The 13,616-nt window shown below is 41.4% G+C and overlaps 2 protein-coding genes across 2 annotated transcripts; both read left to right on the forward strand.

Moving 5' to 3' along the window:
- The first annotated feature begins 6,707 nt into the window (after nucleotides 1-6,707).
- LOC308117268 (parathyroid hormone-related protein-like) lies at nucleotides 6,708-9,192 on the forward strand. The gene is made up of 3 exons (XM_080476031.1): nucleotides 6,708-7,171; nucleotides 7,333-7,450; nucleotides 7,984-9,192. Exons 2-3 carry the CDS (start codon nucleotides 7,347-7,349, stop codon nucleotides 8,372-8,374), a joined length of 495 nt encoding a protein of 164 aa, XP_080332157.1. The 5' UTR covers nucleotides 6,708-7,171; nucleotides 7,333-7,346; the 3' UTR covers nucleotides 8,375-9,192.
- Nucleotides 9,193-12,692: 3,500 nt separating this feature from the next.
- Nucleotides 12,693-13,616, forward strand: LOC308117111 (galanin receptor 2a; the record flags this gene model as incomplete). The annotated part of the gene is made up of 1 exon (XM_080475787.1): nucleotides 12,693-13,616. The coding sequence occupies one exon, from the start codon at nucleotides 12,693-12,695 to the stop codon at nucleotides 13,614-13,616; it is 924 nt and encodes a 307-aa protein (XP_080331913.1).

Here is a 13,616-nt window from a genome sequence, read left to right on the forward strand (position 1 = left end):
TCATTCTGAATCACATCTTTGGTGTGATCAAAGACGCAGTTCAATCATATGATGGACAACACTCGAGGCTTTCACTATAAACCCGTTCCAACACTGAATAGATGAGTGTAAGAACGCTGGAGTTCGAAATGAGAACCGAGCAGTGCCAAGCAGGAATCGTTCCATCTTACAAATACATTTTACAGGCAAAATGTCCAATGGCAGATATTTCCTGTCTGAAAAATAATGATTTAATATACCTGTGCTCTAGACTGAGTCTGGACAACATGCTTTTGTCCTGGTTGGACCTCCCCGACTCAGTGTCTCCAGGAGCTTGACATTTATGGTTAACATAAAAAAAGAGATCTAGTTGTAAATATGAAATCAGTCCCAAAGCAGTACCTGAGCAGGATTATCATATATCAAGCAGTAGAAATAGAAACAGACAAATCTTGCAGCTACTTTCAGATCAAATAAATGCTCGATGGTGGAGGCCATGTTTGGGTAACCCTGGGCAGGAATTAGGTAATGTTCAGGATGTACGCCTCTTAAAGCGAGGTGCAGTGACCCCTCTCTGACATCTCGACTAAACAGTCCATTGTGCATTGTGGGTCAAAGCCTCAAGTGTGGATTTGCAGATGGAAACTTACTTAGAAGCTGTTAATTGACGTGCGTGTAACAGAGGATGTAAAGCCGTAAAGTTTTTATTAAACACTGTTTTAAGTGTCAGCAATCACCGAGTCCTGCAGAGTTGGTGGGGCCCAGTTTGATGTTCCATTAACCACAAACTTTTTAAAGACTGTTAGGTAAATATTTCACAAAATGTTTAGGAAAATATATCCGGACCCATATTAATATTAATACATTCGCCATGACCAATAATGTTCCAATTTCCATTCATTAACTAGATGTGGAGGCTTTAAATCTCCACCAGTCATGCATGCTTGCATAAATCTGAAAAGCTACATTAACTTTGACTCATTGCCACCCGATGGAGGTCTTCACAGGTTCACCCGGTTCATAACAACCCAGTGCGGCTCAGCCCACAATTTATTCAAGTTAATCATGTTTCTGTGCGATAACTTTAGATTGTAAGAACAAGTGACATGCAGTGTTTCTTATTGTTTTCAGGTGAGGCTGCTCATTTATTGGTGAAGCACCAGGTTTAAACTCCAAGTCCAGTTCAGCCGGGGTCTCTCTGAAAAATGATTGGCAATCAAAAAATGTTGTGAAAAAATAGAATATTCCCCCAAAAATGTAACCATAGTCACCATATAAATTATAAAAGGTAGAGAAGTAGAATTTATGTTGTTGTTGGCGACGAGTCAAAACTCACTTTCTTGCTTTGGAGTTCAGTTGAGCTACAGTATCATGCAAAGGAGAGCTTTGGTCACATTAACACTGGAGCTCTGAATTTCAGAAATCTGGTCTTGTTGACTGATGGTTTGTTTGACTGCACAGGCAAATAAAACAATCAAAAAAAAACACGAAGGCAACCAACGTTTGCTTGATCAATTACATTACTGTTTCAACAAAGTCAGCCGGAGTTCACCGAAATCCGAGTCCAGTTGAAACTCAAACGGTCACGTTTATACACTTTGGATAAATTCGACGTAGACGTTCGTATCCTTCGCCTGCTGAGGCTTGGAGTATCAAAACCTTCTGCTTACAAAAGAATTGGCACATTCCAAACACCAGTGAACCACCAACCAGAAAGAAAACAGAGTGGATCAATTTAAATGTTTCTCTTCTGAGCGTTTAAGAAAAAGGAAAAAAGAAAAAGAAACGTAGCCGAACCGATGAAAATGGCTGAACCAGGAGAAGGTAAAGAGGAATACGGCGCATTCCTGGAATGACAGTTATGATTGGTAGGTGTGAATGATTCGCAGAAAACTCCTCCGACTGCCCACAATTCGACATTATAAAGCACGCCCCAAATGAAGAAATTGAAACGGCCCGTACAGTAACTCACCGTTAAAAAACCATTAAGGGGGAAAAGTAACTCTACAGAAGTCATTTTTCAAGTGAGGTTTTCCAGGATAACAAACCCCAAGTTCTCATGTGAACAAATGGCCGAGTGATCAAAGCTTTGACTGCATCATAAAGGGACCATTATCAAATTTTCTTCATACCCTTATTTGTTGTTAAAATATAACATTTTGTACTCGTTTGTTAAATCTCCCATTGAGAAGAATCGGCACTTTCCTTATTAGATGTTCTGTTATCTGGCATCAACTTGTGTGGGAATTAGGAACAAGCCACCTGCAGACACTGAACTTTATTGTACTCGCCGCAGACATAGTTGCTCTGAATGTAACGCCACAACAAAAGCAGGAACTGTGGCGGCAACCTCAGCCAGAACGTATGACATAATAGGGTGGACCGATACAGAGAACGGGTACAACGTCTCTAAAAATAGTCCGAATTTGTACATGAAATGAGGGTGTTTCTCTGGATGCAGAGCGACTATGAGCTGGTTGTTTGGAACAGGACTGCTTGAATTCTTTGAAATCAGGATGGGTGGGTGGGTAGTGCATACGTTTTGTACGTGTGAATGTGAAGTAGGTGCAGTGTGAAGAGGATGAAAAATGGACAGGAATACTGTTCTGTGTTGAGAGTGCAATTTAGCATGAATCAAAAGCAGCTTTCCTGGCTCCTGTTCCATGCACTGCAGTCTGCCAGGAAATGGGATTTTTTTCATATTTTTTTGCAGGTAAAAGCTCTGCAGAATGGAATCAGATGAGGTATTTTTTTCCTACCGAATGTTAAAGTGTGGGGCAGACTCGCTGGAAACAGAAGAAAGCTGGATTTCAGGGACAGCAGGGGGGTCTACCATATATTTGTCCCGGCCTCAAACCCTTTTTGGACCCCTTTGCAGAATTGAATCATGACTGCTTGTAAAATACTGAGCCCTCTATTAAGTAATTTACCACCAACTGGTCTCCAGACTGGCCTGGAGTGATTCTACTAATCATCACTGCACATAGAAATAATTTATGAGTTTTATTCATGAGGAGAAATGCAAGTTATTCCATGCAGTAAAACAGTTAGGTAGAGCAGCCACATAAATGGCTCAGGGTTTTGAATAGACTGTATTCATCTTAATCATCTCACGAACGCTGAAGTATAAATATCCACATTTTAACAATTATAGACTGTACTTTTATTACATGTACAGTGTAGATTTAAAAAAAAAAAAAAACACCAATTCAACACAGAGGTCGCACAGTCTTGTAGTGGTTAGCGCTGTAGCCTCAGAGAGAAAATCCCCAGTTTGAATCCAGTTGGGAATTTCAGTTGAGTTTGCATGTTCTTTTCATGATACATGGTGTTTTGGTTTCCTCCCACAGACCAAAAACATGTGTTTGACGTCAGTTTGTAACTCTAAATTGGCTGTAGGTTTGGATGTGAATGACTTTCTCTGTGTTTGTGAACTAATGACCTCTCCAGAGTGCACATGGCAGTTTTGCTCATTGTTCGCTGGCATCAGCTCCAGCCCATTGCAACCCTGAAATGGACAAAGTGTATAGAAAATAGATAAATGGACGGACATCTATAGAAATCTCAAGCTTCTTTATATCTGTTATCAATGATTGATTATTACCTGATAATTCTTGATCTCACTGAGGTCCTGATTTACTAAAAGGTCCTGCTGAATTGCACCCTCGTGCAAATAGATTGTGCTTTCAGTTTACATGCATTTTTATAGATGATTTACTAAAAATAACACCACAAACAGGGGTTTTCTGGATGGTTTAGTCCCTGTTCACACAAAAACAATCGGATGGACACAGTATCTCTCCCATACTTACGGTCTGATGGAGTCCGACGTGATGGTGGAGAAAGTTATGAAGCATATTGCAACAAGTGCGTTTCAATTTTGAAAAATAAACAAGAAATCCAATCCAATCTGCCATAATGTAAAGGATTTGCAGTACAACTGAAATAACACCTTATAATAAAGCCCACAGACAAAAGTCATGTAGAGCCAGTTGAAGAAATGTTTCTCATCAAAGTAATCTGCAGCTCATCTTAAACATTTTAAGCTTGTTCAACGGGAGCAAATCACATTGTGCGTTATAAATCCCTTAACAGTATTTTGCATGATTTGGGAGATTACCTTATATTCCATATTCATGTAGGAAAATGCGCTAAATCAATAATGCTCTACTTAGGTACAGTCCTCAGTACGCCCCATTAGTAGATCAGCATTTACATATCTTTGCTTGAAATATCTTGTTTGGGTCCTTTTTTAAGAAACCTTTACCAGACAGGGTGGCAACAACCATAGAATAAATAGTGGAAAAGGTTTCAAATGTTTTAAAATATGAAAAAAAATATCCCTGAGAACAGTACAAATTGCAAGTCTAATTGTACATTAAAACAAATGGATTAATAAGCCATTAGTTCACAGCTATGACACCTTGTGAGGAATACAAGAGATCAGTACCGTTCAGAAGCTAACAAGCTCACAATGATAACGCTAAACCAAAATGCTGGAGGGATAATTTAATAAGAATACAGACAGCTGTGGCTATTCACTGGTTCACCTAATCTCCTTCCTTCTCCAGTAGCATGACTGTCTCTGTCAAATGCTTTTAACATGTCCTTTTCACTTGAAGACCCAACTTCTTCAAACTCTGCATTTAGATTTATTACTTTGAAAGGAACAGCAGGTTTTGTATCAACTGTGATCCTTTACACACGAGGATATGGCTAATGGCTATGTTATTAGTTTTACAGGTATTCGATCATAAAATATACTGCACAAAGTGTCATTTTGTCCTGATGATGGAATCCGATAAAAGTCCAAGTATCACTAAAGTTATTGCAGTTTTCCCTGAAGGGGGATGTGAATGTCTGTCCCAGATGTGACTGTCATCCATCCAATAATGGACAAGTGAAAAGTCAGCGTGTCTGAAACCACAAAAGTGAACTATGCAATGCTGGAGCAGGAAACATGAGAAAATCACTCGAGTCACAGGGATTCATTTTCTGGAAGGCATAGACATCTGCACAAGATTTCATGACAATTCATCCAACGGTTGATGAAAGATTTCAGGCCGAACCAAAGTGGCGGATCAGACCCATCCATCCATCCATCCATCCATCCATCCATCCATCCATCCATCCATCCATCCATCCATCCATCCATCCATCCATCATTTACACCTGCTCTCTTCTCCACATTCATATCTATGTCCAACTCAGTCAAAAAATTCATAAAAGCTTTCAATCACATTGTTTTAGTGAATATTTGACACAAAGACATAATTTAAGACTCCATATTTTCGTGCCTCTGCCTGAAAACAGCAGAAGACAAGTTACATTGTTTTTTCATGTTCCCCTTGGTTCTATTTTTCTCAATGCAATCAATATTAAATACCTTGAGGGACCCATCCAAGTGACCAGAGCCACCTCTATTTGAGCTCATCTACTTGTTCCTCTTGTTTTACTAAAATAACATTTTACAATTTCCGGTGACTAAAAAAAAGGAAAATGATAAAAAAAATACATTTTTCCTTAGTCCATATCAATGTCATCAGCAACTTTTATTGTTGGTAGAAATATTCAATCCTGACAAGGTGATCATAAAAAAAAAAAAGAAAGCATGTGTGGAATAACTATGCAGCTCTAATGTGCATGTCATAATTGCAAACTCAGTCCACAAATCCTGTTTGGACAATCTTATAATGAATCTGTACAAGATAAATCTGATCACATCATCATGGAGAAATCAATAATATACAGGTACAGGGCAAAGCTTTACTTTTTTAGCGTATAGATGAACTTTCATAGGTGTATTTTACCTGCTCATTTGTAGACTTTCATAATGTCCCAGCAGGAAATATGGGTTTGACATTCATGAGTTCAAGGCTGATTTCAAGATTGCGATGATATTCCGAGTGTATGATTAACTATTTCAAGGACCATGTAAATGCCACATTATATAAAAGAAGAGAAACACTTCTTTTAACAATGACTGCTACACTCAGGCTTGCAGGACTATGTCAATCAATGCAGCACTAAAAATGCCGACACTTTTAGCCAGAGCGGCAGGTCTTATATGACGCCAATGAGCTGTAACATGAACATCTTTCATTTTCGCAGAAGGCATATTGGATGCTTGAGAGTTTACCAGCTAAACTTACACCGGGAACCTGCAGCCACCTTAATGCAGAGCCGTCTGCTCTCCCTATTAGCAGAATATCAGAGATACCTCAGAAGCCACTGTAACCATTCGGTGGTGAGCTGGTTTGCTGAGGCGGAGTGGAGGGGTGATTTGAATGGTCTGCAGTGAGAGCCTGTGGGTTCGGTTTCTCTGAGGTTATGGTCATTCTCCCCGGGGAAAGTGGTTAAGCCTGGCTGTTTACTTTGGAGTAACCCTGCCCCTCCCTTTATACCGTTCACTCTCCGCTTGGTAACCCATGATTACCTCCAGTGGTGCACACCTGTCATTTCTGATCTCTTTATGGAGGAGAAGTGAGCCTTTCCCTCTGAAAGCACGGCTCCGATTATTTTAATTAAATACAGTCATTCCAGGAGTTTGTCCTCCTATTTGTTGTGCATGTGATTGGGTGTTGCATGGGCGCCACCTTCATGTCACAGCAGGTGTGTGTGAAGGCTTGACGGGAGAGAGGAGGAGGGAGGGAGGGAGAGAGGGAGAGGTGAGGGTTGGGAGGTTGGGCAGGGTGTTAGGACTGGACTTAATGGGCTGGGGCTGAGGTAGTGCATGCATCTTCACCCAAAGAGGAGTTTGACTTTTCTCTCAGACAGACTCACTCACAGTGCTGGACTGAACGCTCTGCTCCCGACTCCGCTCTCCACCTCTCGCCACCAAAAAAATGATGCTTCAGAGTTACTCGTGGTGAAACTGGAGTGACGGCTCCGCAGCTGATGAGCTGCTGCTCTTTCTATCTTTGTCCCACTTTTCATTTGGACGCTGGGGAGAAATAAATAGCCCCACACACACTGTTGGGAGGCAAATGAATGGAGCAGACCCGCAGGGGATTTCCCCAGGCTGCATTTACGCCAATGGAGCCGGACATAAGAAGTTTTGAACGGACCAATGTGTATTTTGTATGCAATTTCCATCCTTATTTTTGAAAATTAATTCCTGCAAAAGGATATTCTTGTAGGAACTTGCATTTCTTTTTCCGTGGATTTTCACCAGGAAAAAAAAGCCCACCATGTAAGTTGAAACTGCAACTTCATTTTGAATAAACTGCTTTATCAGACAAATTTCATGTATGTAGAAAACATGTATGTTTTCAGGATATGCTTTTTCGCTTCATTAAAACTGAGTGACTTCATAAATGTCAGTGAGTGAACTTCTGCATTTGTGTCCTTCAGATTTTGGCTCAAGGATGTGCTCTATATTCGTGCTTCATCAGTGGAGTCTGGCTATGTTCTTGCTCTGTTCTCCAGCCACTCTTGACGGGAGATCAGCTGAAGCACTCAGTAGCAGAACGTGAGTTGTTTTTATGATCATACAAACTGAAACCCAAGTTATATTTTTGTTGAAATGATAACAAAAAGCAGTGATGAATATAAAAGGCTGTGTAAAATTCCTGCTTGGGCTTTTAGGAAATTCAAAACAGTTGAGGTGGACATATTAAAAAAGGCAGAGGTGTTTTTCTCTGTTTCAGGTCTGCTTTAAACTCAGATTAGTGACAGCTCTCAGACTTGTTTATGCTGCCACCTACTGTACTGAGGCTCCCTGAAGCCTGACCTTACAGTTCAGCTGCCGCCACTTCTCACACGATTCCCCACATAAAGTCAGCACTGCGGTGTTGAATAAAGTGCCTGGATAAAACTAAAATGACAGTTACAAGGATTTAAAAAAAATAATTAAAGTAACAGAGATTTAACAGAACTTGAAATGTCACAAGAATTTGTCTGCGACAAAGATGCCATCTCTGTACTGCATAATGCGGCTTTATAACTAAACCTCCTACTTTTTGTTTTTATCTGAAACTGTGTCACTTCTGTTTTTGCTGTAAGGAAGAGGTCGGTGAGCCACGCCCAGCTGATGCACGACAAAGGCCGCTCCTTGCAGGAGTTCAAGCGGCGCATGTGGCTGCAGGAGCTGCTGGAGGAGGTGCACACGGCCAATGAGCGAGCGCCACCGGTGCAGAGCAGAATCTCCAACCCGACCTTCAGTGGAAACGCTCTCCCCCAGAAGCCCCCGGGAGCCACCAAGGACCTACCCGATAGGTTCCGACCGGACAGGGAGGGCCCCAACCTCCCGCAGGAGACCAACAAGGCCGTGGCGTATAAGGACCAGCCACTGAAAGTTGCCACCAAGAGGAAAAAGAAAGCAAGGTTAGGCCGGCGCAAAGAGAACGACAAGAAAAGGAGGAGGGCACGAGCCGTTGTGACAAAGGGGCTGTAAAGGATTAGGTGCTCACCTTGAAGGCCTCCAGGCCTCCTCTCTATGGTACTGTACTAAGACAATGCCACAAACCGACTGAGGGCCTGACCAGCTGAGTGCCACACTCAGTCACTCCATGTTGCGACCTCCGTGTTGTGCTTGTATGATACTTTTTAAAAATGTGTTTGTATTTGTGATTTAAAAACAATCCCACACTTCAGGAGTTTCAGTGTAACGTGTTGTTCGGTCCATATTTATTTGGAAAATCTTTGCATAACCCCGACTCCCTTCAAACCGATGCCATATATTATAACTTCTATCCGGCTGCATGCACAAGTAGAGCATAGGAGAAAGCTTTTCTTTCCTGTATGTAGGAAGAAAAAGGTGGGAAGCTGAGCGGTCTGCTTTGGTTTTGCTCTACATGTGTGGACTATCATGGACTTTGACAAACTGTTCAATGGACACATCTGTTTAGACGGTTCAGCCATAATTTATTTCAACTTTGAAAAAATAATATATATTTATTTTGTGAATGTATCTTGGTGCTGCTGACTAAATCCCATAATGCACTTTAGTTATATCCTGTATATGTTCTTTTGTGGTTGAGTTTTTGTGTTTATCTGGTGATTCTTTGTGACGGTCCTGCTTTCCTTTCCCACCTGAGATCCCTCATGGACTTATTGGATGCTTCATCAAACCCACTGGCATCATGTTAGAGTTTATTTTTGTAGAACGAGCTTGAGTCGGAGGGCTACTCATTCAATGTTCTTCACTTGCACTGAGGGCATACTGTACAGGTTTCCAGTTAATCCAACATTAAACTGTAGCCATTAGAGATCTTTTGCTTCGTGATGTCTTCATTCACCAGGTTGATTGCGAAGTGTTTTTGCTATCAATATAAAATAGCTTTCTTGTGTTTTCTAAAACAAATAATGCACAACGATGCAATTAATAGTTCAATTCAAATGATGTAATTTCCAAAAACTAAAGTCTAAAGTCTAAAATCTAACTAAAGTCTAAAAAAAAAAAAAGAAGTTTTTTTTATATGTAAATATATATATCATCTCTCTTATATCTCTTAGATAAGGCTGTTAATAGGGAATGTGCAGCTGCTCTGAATCTGCTCCTCATCAGTCTTACCTGGTTCCCTTTTATCCAGGTGGTGAATAACTCTCTGTACCAGAGTGTCACATTGTATCACATTCAAAATGTGCCTTTTCAACCTGGTCAAATCTGTCATTTGTTCTGATTATTTTACCATAACTGCACTGATGCGCAAATGTAAAGAAAATCTTTTATTGGCGAAGAAAAAGACGGTCATCAGAATAAAGTAGAACATGCCAAGGTTTTTGATTTTCGAAAAATCATGGAGTTTAAATCGATTATAACACAAGTAATACTATATAACATAATACTAATACTAATTAGTTTATGTTGTGCTTTGAACACAAAGTGCAACCAATAACAATGGAGGCACAATAAAGGAGGTGGATTAAAAAAATACAACTCTATTTCTTCACAGTGTGTGTGTGTGTGCGTGTGTGTGTGTGTGTGTGTGTGTGTGTGTGTGTGTGTGTGTGTGTGTGTGTGTGTGTGTGTGTGTGTGTGTGTGTGTGTGTGTGTGTGTGTGTGTGTCTGAACTGGATCCAGCATATAAAAGATGGCTGTATAAATAGATTTAACTGTCTGTACGCCACCTCTGGTCTATCAAGAATCACCTATTGGCTCTTTAACAAGGACTTTAAAAAAAAAAAAACAACCAACAACTTCAAGACAGCAGACTGAGGAAACATCTGATGATATAAAACAACTCCTGTAATGTTTTTGTTGACTTTTGTTTGACACAGACTGAACGAAACAAAGCTGTTAAAGTCCGGTTGGAGAACATGTGGCATTTTAACAGCCACTAAACGAAATACACAGACTCTGGTAATGGAGGGGTTAGCAGATGCATCAACATCAGCTATATCCTGTGCTCAGAGCAGCAGTGTACACCATTAGCTGACACCAAGTCATAAAAGCTGTGGAAAAGCATGATAAAGCCGTTAGCAGCCTGCAGCCCGTGCAGAAGAAATCAATCAAACCACGGAGAGAAACAATAATATCTCCAGAGAAGAAAAGGAACTGAAAGCCCTAATCAATAGGGGTTTTTTTTTCTCCTTTGGTGAGTGACTGTCTTTCTGTGGTTAGGCAAAAAAAGAAAAAAAAAAAGTTATTGAAACAGTCTGAATGAAATCATGAAGTAACATCTTCAGCAGAGAGGGGGAGGGACTCTAACCCTATAGCATTTATTAGCTAATAAAAACAGTATATAGACGATAATGAAAAGCTTTATTACACACAACAGAGTTGTGAAGAGATGTGAGCACTTTTGTAAACTTTCACTAACACAACTCGTTCTCATGGCTGCCACATGAGCATTTATGGTACATGTGACAATATGGTAAAACACAGTGTGGACATGCTCATATTTTCTAGTTATTTCATGTCTATTAATGTTTTGGGTTTTAAACTAGCCTGCTGGAGACTTATAAAAAGTTAACACATAACTGTTATGATATAATAATAGTTAAAATACACTGTTAAACTGTTCAAATAGGCATATAAAAGAGCATTTCCAGTTCTGAGTATTTCTTTCTCTCTGAAAACTGCAGTGAGGCGAGGCGGTACAGAGGGTATTCCTCTGATTAGATCAAAGTCTCTTTGGGAAAGTGACTGAACCCCATCCAGCTCCAAACTTTGTGTGCCCTTACAGCTTGAATATATTTATAAAAGTGTGTGTGAATGGATGAATATGACAGTTAAAACCGGATAAAGTGAGGCCATTGTCTGGGCGTCTTTTAACTTTCACTCGGGCTGTCTGGACTACTTTTTGTACTTGGATGTTCCTTTTAGCAGTTTTTTCTCTCTCTGTGACGTGTGCTATTTTAGTTACGTTATGTGCAACAGACGGGTTTTTGTTTTGTTTTTTTTCTCCAGTGGAAAGATGTTAAAGAAAATCAGTCACAGACTTGTAGATGGCTGCACTGTGGCATGAAACACCAAAAGGACTTTGAATTAGAAAACTCTATGTCATGTGGCACTTGGCCAACCTATAGGCCTCTTAGCACTCACTTCAGGTTTCCAGGGCTGGCTCCATTGGTCCAGCCAAAAATGAAACACTGCTGTTTCATTTTAAAATGCTCCTCAGCGCTGTCACCGCCAATGTCTCGTCAGGTGTTTCACATTCACCGGTTTATGACTCAGTATTAGTCATCGCTGAATCTTTCCCGGAACAGTCCTTTGATTATCAACAGTATTATCAGACATTGATCAAGCGCTCATATGACTGTTATTCTATTTAGTAGACACGTTTCAGCACAATATGCTATGAAAATAACAAAAGTTGCAGAAGTCACCTAAATCAATCAGAAGGTGCACGAAGCAGCTGATCAGAGGCCACCTCTCTCTTTAAAACCAGTCAACCAGAATCAATGTGGCCCAAGTGATGTTTGCCTTTCTTCTATCTACACGCAGCAGTCACACACAGTCCTGAGAGGCTGCAGCCTCCGACCTGCTCACTGACATTTTACCACAATAAAAATAAAGAGAGCGAGAGATTTGTCCATTGAACACGATGAGGACGGTTCACTCATGGACTTGAGCTAGAAGACACAGCTGAGGAACAACGATGGTGAGCATAGCCTGGTGTCGACTCTCGCATCATATCAAACTTGTATTGATCAATCTCATGGTTCAATGTGAGGAAAAACACCTGTATAGTGAGTTTAAAAGTAAAAATGCATTGTGGAGTCGAGCGTTATGTCAAACTATAGATCAAAGCTCTTGACAGTGTTCTCTCTGTCTCTTTCTGTGAAATCCCGCTATTTATGTTTGTTCCATTAAACGTATTCCTCTTACATGAGTGGGTTGAGGGAGCATTAGAAACTAAACCTGTGTTGAAACCTCTGACTAACAGTCAAAGTGCTTTTACTGATCTGTTATGGCTTTATAAGTCATTTTTGTATTTGATGTTATACAACATAAAAAACGTCATGTTTTTTCGGAGCTCAGTAAATAAATGTTTCGTTTCCTATGACCAATAATCCATAACTAAATGTTATAAAGTCTTTATCACATCACTAAGACAATAAGGACATATTGAAGGACTTCTAGAGGGTTTGGAAACCAATAACTCCTCATTTGAAACAAGACAATGTGAAAGAGCCCTCAATGGGTTGGTGCAATGAGGATGGAGTTATGCTATATTTTCTTTTTATCAGTCTCCCCAACCACTCTTATAATGAAATAATCCATTGATTTCATCTATTTATTGTAATTTGACAGGTGGCGTCATAACATGGCTGCTCCCAGCATCTATGTGCTGATCTTTGCCTGTACCTGTGCAGTGATCCTGGGCATCGGGCTGTGTGCCAACCTGCTGGTCTTCTCTCTGTTTGCCAAGAACAACACGTTGCGTAAGAACCGCCTGGACATCCTCCTGCTCAGCATGACTCTGGCTGACTTCCTGACGCTCCTGCTGATCCCCTTCACGCTGCACTCTGCTGTCAGCCACACCTGGCCTCTGGGCGACATCTCCTGCAAGGTCTACCAGTTCCTGCTGGCCTTCAGCCTGGCTGCCAGCACGTACTCGCTGTGCGCTGTGTCCATGACCCGCGCCATGATCATCACCAACCCGTACCAGCCACCCACCATGGATCTGGTCATCCTCATGTTTGTCTTGGTCTGGGCCCTCAGCTTCTTCATCAGCCTGCCTCTGCGAATGTTTGCCACCAAAGAGAGCCTGGGCACCGGCCTGCTAGACTTCACCTTCTGTCTTCCAACCATTCATGAGCACCACTACCAAGTGGTGCTCAGCCAGTTTGTACTTTACTACTTTATTCCAATGCTAATCATCGCCTTCAACTATGTCCGCCTGGCTCGTTTTCTCCACAAGAGCCCCGTAATGTCCGTGTCCAGTGCCAGGAACACACGCAGAGCCTCGTGCATGGTGTTCCTGGCCGCCGCCACCTTCTCGGTGTGCTGGCTGCCCGGCTATGTGCTGGAGCTGTGCCTGTACCTGGGACTCTATCGCCAGGGACATGCCTGGGAGACGTTCTACTTCATCTGCACGGTGCTCCAGTACCTGCACCCCTGCGTCAACCCGGTGCTCTACGTGCTGCTGTCGAAGCGCTACCGCCACAGGAGGGCAGCCTGGCTCTTCAGCTGCAACAGGAACAGAGTGCAGCCGCAGGTCATCAGTGTCACCACAGACAGCTTCTGA

Source organism: Lipophrys pholis (assembly GCF_963383615.2).
Source record: "Lipophrys pholis genome assembly, chromosome: 11".
Taxonomy (NCBI): Eukaryota; Metazoa; Chordata; class Actinopteri; order Blenniiformes; family Blenniidae; genus Lipophrys; species Lipophrys pholis.

Bases quoted from the DNA above. Each gene is read 5' to 3' on its own strand.
- LOC308117268 (XM_080476031.1), top strand. From the start codon at position 7,347: ATGTGCTCTATATTCGTGCTTCATCAGTGGAGTCTGGCTATGTTCTTG. The intron at 7,451-7,983 runs GTGAGTTGTTTT...TTTTGCTGTAAG, and splicing joins GAAGCACTCAGTAGCAGAAC to GAAGAGGTCGGTGAGCCACG.